Genomic DNA, 19,354 nt, shown 5'->3' with positions numbered 1-19,354 from the left:
ACTGACACTCAATCCCCATGGGGGGAAATCACTCTGTAATAACATACACTGACACTCAATTCCCAATGTGGGGGATATCATTCTGTAATAACGTGCACTGGCACTCAATCCCCAATGTGGGGGATATCGCTCTGTACTAACACACACTGACCCTCAATCCCCAACGGGGAGATATCACTCAGTAATAACACAGACTGACACTCAATCCCCATTGGGAGGATATTAATCTGTAATAACACACACTGACACTCAATCCCCAATGGGGGGGATATCACTCTGTAATAACACACACTGACACTCAATCCCCAATGGGGGGGATCTCACTCTGTAATAACACACACTGACACTCAATCCCCAATGGGGGGGTTATCACTCTGTAATAACACACACTGACACTCAATCCCCAATGGGGGAGATATCACTCGGTAATAACACACACTGACACTTAATCCCCAATGGGGGGGGATATCACTCTGTAATAACACACACTGACACTCAATCCTCAATGGGGGGATCTCACTCTGTAATAACACACACTGACACTCAATCCCCAATGGGGGGGATATCACTCTGTAATAACACACACTGACACTCAATCCCCAATGGGGGAGATGTCACTCGGTAATAACACACACTGACACTTAATCCCCAGTGGGGGGGATATCACTCTGTAATAACACACACTGACACTCAATCCCCAATGGGGGGGATATCACTCTGTAATAACACACACTGACACTCAATCCCCAATGGGGGAATATTACCCTGTAATAACACACACTGACACTCAATCCCCAACGTGGGTATATATCACTCTGTAATAACACACATTGACACTCAAACCCCAATGGGGGGGATACCACTCTGTAATAACACAAACTGACACTCAATCCCCAAAGGGGGGGATATCCTCTGTAATAACACACACTGACACTCAATCCCAAATGGGGGGGATATCACTCTGTAATAACACACACTGACACTCAATCCCCAATGGGGGGGATATCACTCTGTAATAACATACAATGACACTCAATCCCCAATGGGGGGATATCACTGTAATAACACACACTGACACTCAATCCCCAATGGGGGTTATCACTCTGTAATAACACACACTGACACACAATCCCCAATGCCGGGGATATCACTCTGTAATAACACGCACTGACACTCAATCCCCAATGGGGGGGATATCACTCTGTAATAACACACACTGACACTCAATCCCCAATGGGGGGGATTGCACTCTGTAATAACACACACTGAAACTCAATCCCCAATGGGGGAGATATCACTCTGTAATAACACACACTGACACTCAATCCCCAATGGGGGAGATATCACTCGGTAATAACACACACTGACACTCAATCCCCAATGGGGGGGATATCACTCTGTAATAACACACACTGACACTCAATCCCCAATGCCGGGGATATCACTCTGTAATAACACGCACTGACACTCAATCCCCAATGGGGGGATATCACTCTGTAATAACACACACTGACACTCAATCCCCAATGGGGGGGATATCACTCTGCAATAACACACACTGACACTCAATCCCCAATGGGGGCGGGGGAGAGCACTCTGGAATAACATACACTGACACACAATCCCCAAAGGGGGGGACATCACTCAGTAATAACACACACTGAAACTCAATCCCCAATTGGGGGGATATCACTCTGTAATAACACACACTGACACTCAATCCCCAATGGGGAGATATCACTCGGTAATAACACACACTGACACTCAATCCCCAATGGAGGGGGGAGAGCACTCTGGAATAACATACACTGACACACAATCCCCAAAGGGGGGGATATCACTCTGTAATAACACACACTGAAACTCAATCCCCAATGGGGGGGATATCACTCTGTAATAACACACACTGACACTCAATCCCCAATGGGGGGGGGGGGGGGATATCACTCTGTAATAACACACACTGATACTCAATCCCCAATGGGGGAATATTACCCTGTAATAACACACACTGACACTCAATCCCCAATGGGGGGGATATCACTCTGTAATAACACACACTGACACTCAATCCCCAATGGGGGAATATTACCCTGTAATAACACACACTGACACTCAATCCCCAACGTGGGTATATATCACTCTGTAATAACACACATTGACACTCAATCCCCAATGGGGGGGATACCACTCTGTAATAACACAAACTGACACTCAATCCGCAAAGGGGGGGATATCCTCTGTAATAACACACACTGACACTCAATCCCCAATGGGGGAGATGTCACTCGGTAATAACACACACTGACACTTAATCCCCAATGGGGGGGATATCACTCTGTAATAACACACACTGACACTCAATCCCAAATGGGGGGGATATCACTCTGTAATAACACACACTGACACTCAATCCCCATGGGGGGAAATCACTCTGTAATAACATACACTGACACTCAATCCCCAATGTGGGGGATATCATTCTGTAATAACATGCACTGGCACTCAATCCCCAATGTGGGGGATATCGCTCTGTACTAACACACACTGACCCTCAATCCCCAACGGGGAGATATCACTCAGTAATAACACAGACTGACACTCAATCCCTATTGGGAGGATATTAATCTGTAATAACACACACTGACACTCAATCCCCAATGGGGGGGATATCACTCTGTAATAACACACACTGACACTCAATCCCCAATGGGGGGGATCTCACTCTGTAATAACACACACTGACACTCAATCCCCAATGGGGGGGTTATCACTCTGTAATAACACACACTGACACTCAATCCCCAATGGGGGAGATATCACTCGGTAATAACACACACTGACACTTAATCCCCAATGGGGGGGATATCACTCTGTAATAACACACACTGACACTCAATCCTAAATGGGGGGGATCTCACTCTGTAATAACACACACTGACACTCAATCCCCAATGGGGAGATATCACTCAGTAATAACACACACTGACACTCAATCCCCAATGGGGGGGATATCACTCTGTAATAACACACACGGACACTCAATCCCCAATGGGGGGGGATCTCACTCTGTAATAACACACACTGACACTCAATCCCCAATGGGGGGGTTATCACTCTGTAATAACACACACTGACACTCAATCCCCAATGGGGGAGATGTCACTCGGTAATAACACACACTGACACTTAATCCCCAATGGGGGGGATATCACTCTGTAATAACACACACTGACACTCAATCCCCAATGGGGGGGATATCACTCTGTAATAACACACACTGACACTCAATCCCCAATGGGGGGATATCACTCTGTAATAACACACACTGACACTCAATCCCCAATGGGGGAATATTACCCTGTAATAACACACACTGACACTCAATGCCCAATGGGGAGATATCCCTCAGTAATAACACACACTGACACTCAATCCCCAATGGGGGGGATATCACTCTGTAATAACACACACTGACACTCAATCCCCAATGGGGGGGATCTCACTCTGTAATAACACACACTGACACTCAATCCCCAATGGGGGGGTTATCACTCTGTAATAACACACACTGACACTCAATCCCCAATGGGGGAGATGTCACTCGGTAATAACACACACTGACACTTAATCCCCAATGGGGGGGATATCACTCTGTAATAACACACACTGACACTCAATCCCCAATGGGGGGGATATCACTCTGTAATAACACACATTGACACTCAAACCCCAATGGGGGGGATACCACTCTGTAATAACACACACTGACACTCAATCCCCAATGGGGGGGATATCACTCTGTAATAACACACACTGACACTCAATCCCCAATGGGGGGGGATATCACTCTGTAATAACACACACTGATACTCAATCCCCAATGGGGGGATATCACTCTGTAATATCACACACTGACACTCAATCCCCAATGGGGGGGATATCACTCTGTAATAACACACACTGACACTCAATCCCCAATGGGGGAATATTACCCTGTAATAACACACACTGACACTCAATCCCCAACGTGGGTATATATCTCTCTGTAATAACACACATTGACACTCAATCCCCAATGGGGGGGATACCACTCTGTAATAACACAAACTGACACTCAATCCCCAAAGGGGGGGATATCATCTGTAATAACACACACTGACACTCAATCCCAAATGGGGGGGATATCACTCTGTAATAACACACACTGACACACAATCCCCAATGGGGGGGATATCACTCTGTAATAACATACACTGACACTCAATCCCCAATGGGGGGATATCACTCTGTAATAACACACACTGACACTCAATCCCCAATGGGGGTTATCACTCTGTAATAACACACACTGACACACAATCCCCAATGGGGGGGATATTACTCTGTAATAACACACACTGACACTCAATCCCCAATGGGGGGATATCACTCTGTAATAACACACACTGACACTCAATCCCCAATGGGGAGGATATCATTCTGTAATAACGTGCACTGGCACTCAATCCCCAATGTGGGGGATATCGCTCTGTACTAACACACACTGACCCTCAATCCCCAACGGGGAGATATCACTCAGTAATAACACAGACTGACACTCAATCCCCATTGGGAGGATATTAATCTGTAATAACACACACTGACACTCAATCCCCAATGGGGGGGATATCACTCTGTAATAACACACACTGACACTCAATCCCCAATGGGGGGGATCTCACTCTGTAATAACACACACTGACACTCAATCCCCAATGGGGGGGTTATCACTCTGTAATAACACACACTGACACTCAATCCCCAATGGGGGAGATATCACTCGGTAATAACACACACTGACACTTAATCCCCAATGGGGGGGATATCACTCTGTAATAACACACACTGACACTCAATCCTCAATGGGGGGATCTCACTCTGTAATAACACACACTGACACTCAATCCCCAATGGGGGGGATATCACTCTGTAATAACACACACTGACACTCAATCCCCAATGGGGGGATATCACTCTGTAATAATACACACTGACACTCAATCCCCAATGGGGGGATATCCCTCAGTAATAACACACACTGACACTCAATCCCAAATGGGGGGGATATCACTCTGTAATAACACACACTGACACTCAATCCCCAATGGGGGGGGATCTCACTCTGTAATAACACACACTGACACTCAATCCCCAATGGGGGGGTTATCACTCTGTAATAACACACACTGACACTCAATCCCCAATGGGGGAGATGTCACTCGGTAATAACACACACTGACACTTAATCCCCAATGGGGGGGATATCACTCTGTAATAACACACACTGACACTCAATCCCCAATGGGGGGGATATCACTCTGTAATAACACACACTGACACTCAATCCCCAATGGGGGGATATCACTCTGTAATAACACACACTGACACTCAATCCCCAATGGGGGGATATCCCTCAGTAATAACACACACTGACACTCAATCCCCAATGGGGGGATATCCCTCAGTAATAACACACACTGACACTCAATCCCCAATGGGGGGGATATCACTCTGTAATAACACACACTGACACTCAATCCCCAATGGGGGGGATCTCACTCTGTAATAACACACACTGACACTCAATCCCCAATGGGGGGGTTATCACTCTGTAATAACACACACTGACACTCAATCCCCAATGGGGGAGATGTCACTCGGTAATAACACACACTGACACTTAATCCCCAATGGGGGGGATATCACTCTGTAATAACACACACTGACACTCAATCCCCAATGGGGGGGATATCACTCTGTAATAACACACATTGACACTCAAACCCCAATGGGGGGGATACCACTCTGTAATAACACAAACTGACACTCAATCCCCAAAGTGGGGGATATCCTCTGTAATAACACACACTGACACGCAATCCCAAATGGGGGGGATATCACTCTGTAATAACACACACTGACACTCAATCCCCAATGGGGGGGATATCACTCTGTAATAACATACACTGACACTCAATCCCCAATGGGGGGATATCACTCTGTAATAACACACACTGACACTCAATCCCCAATGGGGGTTATCACTCTGTAATAACACACACTGACACACAATCCCCAATGCCGGGGATATCACTCTGTAATAACACGCACTGACACTCAATCCCCAATGGGGGGATATCACTCTGTAATAACACACACTGACACTCAATCCCCAATGGGGGAGATATCACTCGGTAATAACACACACTGACACTCAATCCCAAATGGGGGGGATATCACTCTGTAATAACACACACTGACACTCAATCCCCAATGCCGGGGATATCACTCTGTAATAACACGCACTGACACTCAATCCCCAATGGGGGGATATCACTCTCTAATAACACACACTGACACTCAATCCCCAATGGGGGGGGATATCACTCTGTAATAACACACACTGACACTCAATCCCCATTGGGAGGATATTAATCTGTAATAACACACACTGACACTCAATCCCCAATGGGGGGGATATCACTCTGTAATAACACACACTGACATTCAATACCCATAGTGGGGGGTATCACTGTGTAATAACACACACTGACACTCAATCTCCAGTGAGGCGATATCACTCTGTAATAACACACACTGACACTCAATCCCCAATGTGGTGGATATCATTCTGTAATAACACAGACTGACACTCAATCCCCAATGGGGGTGTTTCACTTTGTAATAACACACACTGACACTCAATCCCCAATGGGGCAGATATCACTCTGTAATAACACACACTGACGCTCAATCCCCAATGGGGGGGATATCACTCTGTAATAACACACACTGACACTCAATCCCCAATGGGAGGGATCTCACTCTGTAATAACACACACTGACACTCAATCCCCAATGGGGGGATATCACTCTGTAAAAACATACACTGATACTCAATCCCCAATGAGTGGGGTATCCCTCTGTAATAACACACACTGACACTCAATCCCCAATGGGGGGATACCACTCTGTAATAACGCACACTAACACTCAATCCCCAATGGGAGGGATCTCACTCAGTAATAACACACACTGACACTCAATACCCAATTGGGGGATATCACTCTGTAATAACACACACTGACACTCAATCCCCAATAGGGGGGATATACTCTGTAATAACACACACTGACACTCAATCCCCAATAGGGGGGATATACTCTGTAATAACACATGATAACTGTGCACATTTCAAAGTTTGAACATTGCAATTGAAAAGACCCAACACGATCTTTCTCCGGCTCAACCACTGGATCTGACCAACCGGGAAAAATCGATGTCCTCTTCCATCAGTCTCCTGTCATGAAATGGATATTTCTGAAGGAAACATTTGCAGTGAGAGATTGGACAGATATTAAGAACAGACATAGTCTGCACAGAAATCTTACCTTGTGTGACCAAGACAGTGAGGAGCACTGCTGCCAGTTGGATCTTCATCTTGCTGTCTGTCTCCCTCTGGATGTCAGGAACCGCTAAATATATTGGGGAATAGAGAAACGTTATTACTTTTATAGGCTGGATGACGTGAAAGGAAAGTAAAATTAAAAAATCCCTAACAGGACAAGAGCCAAGTAGCTAGTGAAGGTCCCACCCATTGATCCCTCAGGCTCCACCTGTTGTGGTGACACCCTGGCTCAGTTCCAGGGTAAAACCCCAGGCATCATTGGAAATTGGGGCAATGGAAGATGGAGCTGGCCTTCATCCTGAAAAGCCGTGGTTCACTGACTGGGGAATGGGGACGGACCTAACAACCTGCCTCCTTTATAGGGGCCTCTCTTCAACACTTATCAGTGTATCAGTGTTGAGGGAGTGCCACACTGTCAGAGGGTCAGTGCTGAGGGAGTGCTGCATTATCGGTTGGTCAGTGCTGAGGGAGCATCGCACTGTCGGAGTGTAAGTGCTATGGGAGTGCCGCACTGTCGGAGGGTCAGTGCTGAGGGAATGCCGCACTGTCGGAGGGTCAGTGCTGAGGGAATGCCGCACTGTCGGAGGGTCAGTGCTGAGGGAGTGCTGCCCAGTCGGAGGGTCAGTGCTGAGGGAGTGCCGCACTGTCGGATGGTCAGTGCTGAGGGAGTGCTGCACTGTCAGAGGGTCATTGCTGAGGGAGCATCGCACTGTCGGAGAGTCAGTGCTGAGAGAGTGCCGCACTGTCGAAGGGACAGTGCTGAAGGAATGCCACACTTTCGGCAGGTCATTGCTGAGGGAGTGCCGCCCTGTCGGAGGGTCAGTGCTGAGGGAGTGGCTGCCCTGTCGGAGGGTCAGTACTGAGGGAGTGCCGCACTGTCGGAGGGTCAGTGCTGAGGGAGCATGGCACTTCGGAGGGTCAGTGCGGAGGGAGTGTCGCACTGTCAAGGGGTCAGTGCTGAGGGAGTGCCTCACTGTCAGAGGGTCAGTGCTGAGGGAGCATCGCACTGTCGGAGCGTCAGTGCTGAGGGAGTGCTGCACTCTCGGAGGGTCAGAGCTGAGGAAATGCCACACTGTTAGAGGATCAGTTCTGAAGGAGAGCTGCACTGTCGGAAGGTCAGAGCTGAGGAAATGCCACACTGTTAGAGGATCAGTGCTGAAGGAGAGCTGCACTGTTAGGATCAGTGCTGAAGGAGCACCGCACTGTCGGAGGGTCAGTACTGAGGGAGTGTCACGTTGCTGCAGATATGTCGCACAGGAAATCAGCAAATTTTCCTTCTCGAATTGAAATTGTAGATGTCCATTTGTCTGCAGAAGATGAGAGTGTTCAGCTCGGATCCAGTACCTCATCTCGGGCTCTCTCTTGATCAGTGGCTTATGAATGAACTTGATGTCTCTTTCAGAAAGATTAGATTAGATTACTTACAGTATGGAAACAGGCCCTTCGGCCCAACAAGTCCACACTGACCCACCGAAGCGCAACCCACCCATACATATACCCCTTACCTAACACCACGGGCAACTTAGCATGGCCAATTCACCTGACCTGCACATCTTTGGACTATGGGAGGAAACCAGAGCACCCGGAGGAAACCCACGCAGACACGGGGAGAACGTGCAAACTCCACACAGTCAGTTGCCTGAGGCGGGAATTGAACCCGGCTCTGGCGCTGTGAGGCAGCAGTGTTAACCACTGTGTCACCGTGCCACCCACAAAGATGAGGAGCTGTTTCCCTGAACCACCTGGTCAGTTATTCTCCCTAAACATCGTCACCAAAGCAATGATCTAGGTCAATTTCGGATGTGCTGTTTTGAGGGGTAGCCATGGGCACCCGTATGGGCCCTAGTTATGCCTGTCACTTTGTTGGCTACGTAGAGCAGTCGATCTTCCATAGTTACACCGACACCACTCCCTACCTCTTCCTCCGCTACGTTGATGACTGCATTGGTGCCACCTCGTGCTCTCGTGAGGAGGTTGAGCAATTCATCAACTTCACCAACACATTCCACCCTGACCTTAAATTTACCTGGACCATCTCTGACACCTCCCTCCCCTTCCTGGACCTCTCCATCTCCATTAATGACGACCAACTTGATACCGACATTTTTTACAAACCCACCGACTCCCACAGCTACCTGGATTACACCTCTTCCCACCCTACCTCCTGCAAAAATGCCATCCTGTATTCCCAATTCCTCCGCCTCCGCTGTATCTGCTCCCAGGAGGACCAGTTCCACCACAGAACACACCAGATGGCCTCCATCTTTAGAGATCGCAATTTCCCTTTCCACGTGGTTAAAGATGCCCTCCAACGTATCTCATCCACATCCCGCACCTCCGCCCTCAGACCCACCCCTCCAACCGTAACAAGGACAGAACGCCCCTGGTACTCACCTTCCACTCTACCAACCTTCGCATAAACCAAATCATCCGCCAACATTTCCGCCACCTCCAAACGGACTCCACCACCAGGGACATATTTCCCTCCCCACCCCTTTCCACCTTCCGCAAAGACTGTTCCCTCCGTTACTACCTGGTCAGGTCCACGCCCCCCTACAACCCACCCTCCCATCCTGGCACTTTCCCTTGTCACTGCAGGAACTGTAAAACCTGTGCCCACACCTCCTCGCTCATCTCCATCCAAGGCCCTAAAGGAGCCTTCCACATCCATCAAAGTTTTACCTGCACATCCATTAATATCATTTATTGTATCTGTTGCTCCTGATGCAGTCTCCTCTACATTGGGGAGACAGGACGCCTCCTACCAGAGCACTTTAGGGACATCTCTGGGACACCCGCACCAATCAACCACACCGTCCTGTGGCCCAACATTTCAACTCCCCCTCCCACTCTGCCGAGGACATGGAGGTCCTGGGCCTCCTTCACCGCCGCTCCCTCACCACCAGACGCCTGGAGGAAGAACACCTCATCTTCCGCCTCGGAACACTTCAACCCCAGGGCATCAATGTGGACTTCAACAGTTTCCTCATTTCCTCTTCCCCACCTCACCCTAATTCCAAACTTCCAGCTCAGCACCGTCCCCATGACTTGTCCGGACTTGTCCTACCTGCCTATCTTCTTTTCCACCTATCCACTCCACCCTCCTCCCTGACCTATCACCTTCATCCCCACCCCCACTCACCTATTGTACTCTATGCTACCTTCCCCCACCCTCCTCTTTGACCTATCACCTCCATCCTGTCCCCCACTCACCTATTGTACTCTATGCCACTTTCTCCCCACCCCCCACCCTCCTCTCACTTATCTCTCCACCCTTCAGGGTCTCTGCCTCTATTCCTGATGAAGGGCTTGTGCCCAAAATGTCGATTTTCCTGCTCCTTGGATGCTGTATGACCTGCTGTGCTTTTGCAGCACCACTCTAACCCAGAATCTGGTTTCCAGCATCTGCAGTCATTGTTTTTAACCTGTTTTGAGGAGCTGGCTATGCATGGATTGGCTGTCTTATTTCTTGCATTGTACCTGTTCCAACACTTTTGGGAAAGCAATCAATTTCTCGGATGACACCGCCTGAAGTGACAAGCATGCAGTTGAATGGAAAGCCATATTGTTCAGTAAAAGACTGATCAGCAAAAACAAAGGGACTATACAGAAGAAGGAACAAACTCAGAGAATGCCAGAGAAAGTCAAGCAGGTTTGGTAGCTTCTACAGAGAGCAATCCTTTCCACAATCCTTCCCTTTTTCTCAAAAGTCATCGAGTCATAGAGATGTACAGCACGGAAACAGACCCTTCAGTCCAACCCGTCTATGCCGACCAGATATCCCAACCCAATCTAGTCCCACCTGCCAGCGCTTGACCCATTCCCTCCAAACCCTTCCCATTCATATACACATCCAAATGCCTCTTAAATGTTGCAATTGTACCAGCCTCCACCACTTCCTCTGGCAGCTCATTCCATTCGCATGCCACTCTCTGCGTGAAAATGTTGCCCCTTAGGTCTCTTTTATATCTTTCCCCTCTCACCCTAAACCTATGTCCCTCTAGTTCTGGACTCCTTGATCCCAGGTAAAAAAATGTGCCTATTTACCCTATCCCTGCCCCTCATAATTTTGTAAACCTCTATAACGTCATCCCTCAGCCTCCAACGCTCCAGGGAAAACAGCCCCAGCCTGCTCAGCCTCTCCCTGTAGCTCAAATCCTCCAACCCTGGCAACATCCTTGTAGATCTTTTCTGAACCTCTCCAAGTTTCACAACATCTTTCTGATAGGAAGGAGACCAGAATTGCATGCAATATTCCAACAGTGTTCTAACTAATGTCCTGTACAGAGCAACATGACCTCCCAACTCCTGTACTCAATACTCTGACCGATAAAGGAAAGCATACCAAACGCCGCCTTCACTATCCTATCTACCTGCAACTCCACTTTCAAGGAGCTATGAACCTGCACTCCAAGGTCTCTGTTCAGCTACACTCCCTAGGACCTTACCATTAAGTGTATAAGTCCTGCTAAGATTTACTTTCCCAAAATGCAGTACCTCGCATTTATCTGAATTAAACTCCATCTGCCACTTGGCCCATCTGGTCAAGATCCTGTAGGAATCTGATGTAACCCTCTTCACTGACCACTACACCTCCAATTTTGGTGTCAGCTGCTAACCTACTAACAATACCTCTTATGCTCACATCCAAATCATTTATATAAATGACAAAAAGTAGAGGACCCAGCATCAATCCTTGTGACACTCCAGTGGTCACAGGCCTCCAGTCTGAAAACCCTCCACCACCACCTTCTGTATCCACATGTCTCGTTCTCCCTTTGTCCCTGGATGGTGTCGAGCTTCTTGAGTGTTGTTGGAGCTGCCCCCATCCAGGGGCAAGTGGGGAGTATTCCCTCACCCTCCTGACTTGTGCCTTGTCACTGGTGGGACCGGCTTTTGGGGGAAATCAGGAGGTGAGTTACTCACTGCAGGATTCCCAGTCCCTGACCTGCTCTTGTAGCCGCTGTGTTTATGAATCCAGTTGAGTTTCTGGTCAATATACCCAAGATGTTGACACTGGGGGATTCAGTGATGGTAACACCTTTGTTCATAGAATCCCTGCAGTATAGAAACAGGCCCTTTGGCCCAACAAGTCCACACTGACTCTCCAAAGGATAACCCAGCCACATCCATTCCCCAATGTTCACCCCTGACTAATGCACCTAACTTACACATCTCTGAACACTCTGAACAACTTAACATGGCTAACTCACCTAACCTGCACATCTTTGGGAGGAAACTGGAGTACTGGGAGGAATCCCATATAGACAGGGGGAGAATGCACAAACTCCATGCAGACAGATTAGATTAGATTACTTAGATTACTTACAGTGTGGAAACAGGCCCTTCGGCCCAACAAGTCCACACTGACCCACAACCCACCCATACCCCTATATTTACCACTTATCTAACCCTAGGGCAATTTAGCACGGCCAATTCACCTGACCCGCACATCTTTGAACTGTGGGAGGAAACCGGAGTACCCGGAGGAAACCCACGCAGACACGGGGAGAACGTGCAAACTCCACACAGTCAGTCGCCTGAGTCAGGAATTGAACCCGGGTCTCTGGCGCTGTGAGGCAGCAGTGTTAACCACTGTGCCACCGTGGTGGCACAGTGGTTAAGCCTGGCAAATATTATTTATCACTTGTCGGCCCAAGTCTGAGTATTGTCCAGATCTTGTTGTAATTGAACATGGACTGCTTCAGTATCTGAGGAGTTGTGAATGGTGCTGAACAAGTGTGCAATCATCAGCGTTGATCAATGTGGATCAGCCAAGGGAGTATGTGGTAATCAGCAGGAGGTTTCCTTTACCGTGTTTTACCTGAAGCCACGAGACTTCATGGGGTCCCGAGTCAATGTTGAGGACTCCCAGGCCTACTCCCTCCTGTCTGTATCCCATAGTGCTGCCCCCTCTGCTGGGGCTGTCCTGCTGGTGGGACAGGACATATCCAGGGATGATGACAGTGGGTTCTGGGACATTGTCTGTATGGTATGATTCCCCAAGTGTGACTGTGTCAGGCTGTTGCTTGGCCAGTCTGTGGGACAGCTCTCCCAGTGTAGGCACTAGGCCCCCAGATATTAATGAGGAGGGCTTTATAGGCTCAGACAGGGCTGTTTTTGCCGTTGTCTTTTTTGCTGCCTTGGTGATCCGTCTGGTTTCACGTCTTTGAGACTTTGGTACAGCCATGGCCTGCTCAGCCGTTTCAGAGTCAGCCCCATTGCTGTGGGTCTGGAGTCACATGTAGGCCAGACCAGGTGAGGACAGCAGATTTCCTTCCCCGAAGGACATTAATGACCCTCTCTGGTTATGACCCTTCTTCAGAAATTGTGTTTTGATGTCAGAGAATGTTTTTTCTTCTGCAGGTTTGACTTTGCGGCCAACAGTTTAAGTGGAGCATATCCTTTGTGTTTTTTTTTGGGCTGATCAGTTGCTCACAATAACGTTGGAAACTCCCTGCTGCTTTTGTAGTTTGCCGATATATCTTTAGCGAAAATACTTTACTTCTGGGGAGAATGAGGAAATTGAAATTGTTAATTGCTCCATTTAATACATTCATATTCCCTTGCATTTGCAAAAACCTCCTCTCGCCAAATATTGCACAACTGAATATTAAGCATTCTCATATGCTAGAAATGTCCCACAAACAACCTGCACATTTTCACATCCATCCCAGAAGTTACGTTGACCACAAAGCAACAAAAGGGACTTGCATTTATGTGTCCAGTCCCGGTCGCCCTGTTATAGGAAGGATATTATGAAGCTGGAGAGGATTCAGAAGAGATTTATCAGGGCGTTGCCAGGAATAGAGGGTTTGAGTTAGAAGGAGAGGCTGGATAGGCTGGGAGATTTTTTCCCCAGAGTCCAGAAGGTTGAGAGGGGACCTTATAGAGGTTTATAAAATCATGAGGGGCGTGGGTGAGGTGACTAGCGGCTGCCTTTCTGCGAGGGTGGGTGAGTTCAAGACTAGGGCGTGTATTTTTTAAGGTAAGAGGAGAAATATTTAAAATAAACATGAGAGGCGATTTTTTTAAATATGGAGAGTGGTGGAGGAAATGGTGGAGGTAGGTGCAGTTACAATGTTTAAAAGACATCTGGATAAGTTTATGAATAGGAAAAGTTTGGAGGGATATGGGCCAGGAGCAGGCAGGTGGCACTACTTTACTTTGGGATTATGGTCAGCATGGACTGGTTGGGCCGAAGGGTCTATTTCTGGGCTGTCTGACTCTGTGCGAAGTCACAGGAGCAGGAGGTGTGCGTGAGGGACAGGCTGACGTGGGAGAGACCATGAGGAAGATGGAGGAAGAGGAGAAAGGTGTAGCGTGGGGATTGGGGGAGGAGATGTGGGGACAGGACACCAGCAATGGGCCCAATGGCCTCTGTATGTGCAATAAACCCTTCTCTGATTCTCTAGTGGAGGCTTCAAAGTGATGAAGCCACAGCAAGGGAGGGGGAGGGCAGGCAATGTGAAAAGATGATACTGACGTAAAATCAAAGCGATTCCGCCCAGTGGTTAATGCTGATCTGGATCACTGGAGGTATTGAGTCACTGGCATTCATTAGCATACATGGGAGCAGAGATTTGGATGAGTTCATGTCCATGGACATTGGACAATGGGGAATTTAAGTTACAATTTCCCTCTTACATCATCATTACTTGGACGTCAAGTTGTTTTCTCAGGGATGAGGAGAGACATTCCATTATTTACGCAAAACAAATTGTCTTTAGGAAAGCACAGCTAAATTGCACGCACCTTCGTTGGCCGCTGTTCTGGTTTGCATGCTCTAAGAACTTCAAGAGATCAGAGATGAAGCAGCTCTTCTGTAAATACCTCCTCCCCCCCACCCCTACCTCGCTTATACAAAACACCAGTGTAAACAACACTTACAATGAGTATCAGCTTACTTGTTTTAAAAAGTGCTGCGATCCTTTCCACCATCCTTCCCTTCTCAAAAGCCCTTTCACCTGTTCCAGTTCTCAATCAAAAACACAGAAACATAAAATTAGATCGTCTTTAAAATGGATGCAAATACTGTGGAGTCTCAGAATTTAATGGGTTCCTTGTGCGTTGTGGAATTGTTTAATGGAGTGTCAACAATTATAAAAAATATTGATAGCTGTGCCATCTAATGAGTAAACATTTGGGAATGACAAAGCACGCTTTAAAAACGGAAAAAATACCCTTCAGAAATTTTCAAGATGGGCCCTCAAAATAAAAGATATTCTGACCCTTGGAGATCGCTCAATGACAAAATAGAGGAACAGTGCAGGGGTCAAGTGGACGTGGAAGTGACTGTGAGGATCAAGAGAACTGCAATATTCTAAACAGATCGCATCAGATTCACTGTCACTTCAATCTCCTCCTCAATAACATTAATTTCCAAATCTCCAGGTCCTTAGTGGGGAGCGAACAATTATGAATGAGAAAAATATTTGGGAACGCTTAATATCCAGGCGTGCAATATTTGGCGATAGGCAGCTTTTACAAATGCGGGGGAATGTGAATGAATTAAAAAGAGTAATTAGCAATTTCAAGAGCTACTGTTTTGAATATAGTGCGACTCTTCTTCAGGATTCACGGTTCTCTCTTCTCAGGTACTGCCAGACCTGCTGAGTTTCTCCTGTATGTTTTAGCTTTAAATTTAAGCTTTGTTGTCACGTGTGCTCAAATACAGTGAAAAGTTTCCAGTGTCAAAGGTACCTAGAAACACAGAGAAACAAAGTTTTTTGCTTGAACTGATCATTCTTTTAATCCCGAAGTTTTAATGTACCTTTCAATAGAAATTAGATAGTTGTGATCAGGTCTTTTTGTTATGTACTGACGTGTAATATTTGATGCAGTTACCACCCAGATGAACATCGATGTGGGACTGTCAGAGTAACATTACAGAGGAAGGGAAGTTGAAAGCCATGAAGGTATTTTAGAATACCTGTTGTGTTTATAAAGTAAAAAAAATCCATGGGAAATATTCAAGTCACAACAAGGTCAGGTTCTCTGAAGAACTTGTTGGTGTAGATAATGCTGAGTGTTCAGGAATTTAAAAATTCTGCCCATGTTTTATTTTAATTAATTGTCTCTACTTCCTGGTGCCAGCTCCCCACATGCAATTACATTTTGAAATCCCCAGACACTCTCTGAGATTTTGATTCCTTCTATATCAAGATTCCTCCAGTCAGAAGGAAATTTGGAACATTTACTGGCTGCTTGTAATTGGTGCATATTTTCTCCCACATGTTGCATGAAAGAACCATTATGCCTGAATATTAAATATCTTCCTCTCTCACGCAGTTATGTCCCTAATCACTCTACCTTCCATCACAGAATCTAGATTGAGCAAGAATGGAACACAAAGCAACTACAACAACTTGCATTTATATAGTGACTTGAATGTAGGACTTAGATCTATATGCTGGAGAAACTCAGCAGGTCTGACAACATCAGAGAAGAGAGAGTTGTGAACCATGAATAGGAATCACGCTATTCCCGAAATGTTTACTCTTGTTTCTCTTCCCACAAATGATGCCAGATAAAGAAATGTCAAATCAATAGATTGATAATTTTAGGATGCAGGTTTGCTCGCTGAGCTGTCGGTTTGATATCCAGACGTTTCATTACCTGGCTAGGTAACATCATCAGTGGTGACCTCCAAGTGAAGCGAAGCTGTTGTCTCCTACTTTCTATTTATATCTTTCTCCTGGATGGGGTTCCTGGGGTTTGTGGTGATGTCATTTCCTGTTTGTTTTCTGAGGGGTTGATAGATGGTATCTAGATCTATGTGTTTGTTTATGGCGTTGTGGTTGGAGTGCCAGGCCTCTAGGAATTCTCTGGAATGTCTTTGCTTAGCCTGTCCCAGGATAGATGTGTTGTCCCAGTCAAAATGGTGGTTTCCCATGGCCATTTCACCTAACCGGCACATCTTTGGACTGTGGGAGGAAACCAGAGCACCCGGAGGAAGCCCACGCAGACTCGGGGAGAATGCGCAACCTCCACACAGACAGTCGCCCGAGGCTGGAATTGAACCAGGGACCCTGGTGCTGTGAGGCAGCAGTGCTAACCACTGAGCCACCATGCCACCCTTTTAGAAAAAGACACATTAGGGTGTGCAGGATATGCAGGTTAGGGTGGATTGGCCATGGGAAATTGTCCCATAGTGTCCAGGGATGTGCAGATAAGGGTGGATTGGCCATGGGAAATTGTCCCATAGTGTCCAGGGATGTGCAGGTTAGGGTGGATTGGCCATGGGAAATTGTCCCATAGTGCCCAGGGATGTGCAGGTTAGGGTGGATTGGCCATGGGAAATTGTCCCATAATGCCCAGGAATGTGCAGGTTAGGGTGGATTGGCCAAGCTAAATTGTCCCATAGTGCCCAGGGATGTGCAGGTTAGGGTGGATTAGTTGGGGGGAAATGTAGAGCAATAGGGTAGGGGAATGGATCTGGGTGGGTTACTCTTTGGAGGGTCGGTGTGGTCTTGTTGGGCCAAATGGCCTGTTTCCAAACTGTAGGGATTCTGTGAAAACCTTTATTGTCTCTTGAGTTAAGAAGCAGTGCTACAGAGGGAAACAAACCAAGTCCTGGTCATTATCAAAAGGAGAATAAACTGGACTGTGTTTAAGACCATAAGGAACAGAAGGAGGCCATTCAGCCCCTAACGACTGCTGTACCATTCAACAGCGTCACGGTTAATCTAACAATCCTCAGGTCCAATTTCCTCACCTTTCCCCGCGACCCTTGATTCCCCGACAGATCAAGAACCTATTGATCTCTGCCTTCAATGTACACAAGGACTCTACCCCCACAGCTCCCGAGAGAAGAAGTTCCTCCCCATCTCAGTCTGAATTTGGTGCCCCTTTATTCTGAGACGGTACCCTCTGCTCCTAGACTCTCCCCTGGGGAGGGGGGGGGGAGGGGAGACCCTCCCTCTCAGCATTGACCCTGTCCCAGCCCCTTCAGTATTCGATATGTTTCAGTGAGATCGCCTCTCGTTCTAAACTCCAGCGAGTAGTGTCCCGATATGCAGAATGCAAACTTTCTAAGTACACAGGAGCTGCTGAAGCAGGGAGGAAGCGACTTGATTTTGCTTTCAGTAAACTATTGCATTCACACAATCTGCAAAAGTACATCACTGACATGAAAATTGCAACCAAATTTAAGATTCGGTCAGGAGACAATCCCTCCACAGCAGGGATCATCATCGTGAACTATCTCTGAATTGTTCCCGATGAAATGATGTCCTTCCTTGAAATAAGGTGACTGAAACTGCTCACATTTCTCCAGATGTGGTCTCCCCAGCCCCTTGTACAGCTGCAGTAAGACTGCCCTACTCTTATGTTCCAACTCCCCCTGAAATAAAGGCCAGCATTCCATGGCCCTTCCTGATTACCTGCTGCCCTTTTGTGCTAGCTTTCTGTGTTTCATGTACTAGTTCCCCCTTTTCTCCATCTAAGTAAAACTCTGCTCGTGTCTTCTTCCTGCCGAAATGAGGCCTTCATATTTTCCCACGTTAAGACTCTATTTGCCAACTTTTTGCCCACTGACCTAACCTACCAATACCTCTCTGTGAACTGTTTGCATACCTCTCACAAACTGCCTTGCCACCTATGTTGGTTGAGTTGTCTTTAATCAACAGCGATCTTGGGGTGGTGGTACACGCTGGCCTTAGTGGAATTGGCAGAGAGGTGGGGTTTTAAATCACCGAGTAGCTTAAGACTATTGCAGTCATACTGAGGTAGCTCAGACTGGGGCACGCTGCATTGGAGGTGGGTTGAATTTTGTTGCAATTTTCATGTCAGTGATGTACTTGCAAATTGTGTGAATGCAATAGTTTACTGAAAGCAGAATCAAGTCGCTTCCTCCCTGCTTCAGTAGCTCCTGTGTACTTAGAAAGTTTGCATTCTGCACAT

General features: G+C 47.2%; 1 protein-coding gene across 1 annotated transcript in view; it reads right to left on the bottom strand.

Moving 5' to 3' along the window:
* LOC132833887 (urokinase plasminogen activator surface receptor-like) overlaps positions 1–13,333 on the bottom strand; it is a 33,640-nt gene extending 20,307 nt beyond the window's left edge. The window contains exons 1-2 of the mRNA XM_060852543.1: positions 13,265–13,333; positions 7,434–7,517 (exon numbers count right to left, since the gene is read on the bottom strand). Coding sequence (XP_060708526.1) covers positions 7,434–7,482 — 49 coding nt within the window. The 5' untranslated portion in view covers positions 7,483–7,517; positions 13,265–13,333. The remainder of the gene's footprint in view (positions 1–7,433; positions 7,518–13,264) is intronic.
* Positions 13,334–19,354: the final 6,021 nt, after the last annotated feature.

The sequence above is a fragment of the Hemiscyllium ocellatum genome, chromosome 38 (assembly GCF_020745735.1).
Source record: "Hemiscyllium ocellatum isolate sHemOce1 chromosome 38, sHemOce1.pat.X.cur, whole genome shotgun sequence".
In the NCBI taxonomy this organism is placed as follows: Eukaryota; Metazoa; Chordata; class Chondrichthyes; order Orectolobiformes; family Hemiscylliidae; genus Hemiscyllium; species Hemiscyllium ocellatum.
This window is presented reverse-complemented; position numbering and strand designations above follow the sequence as displayed.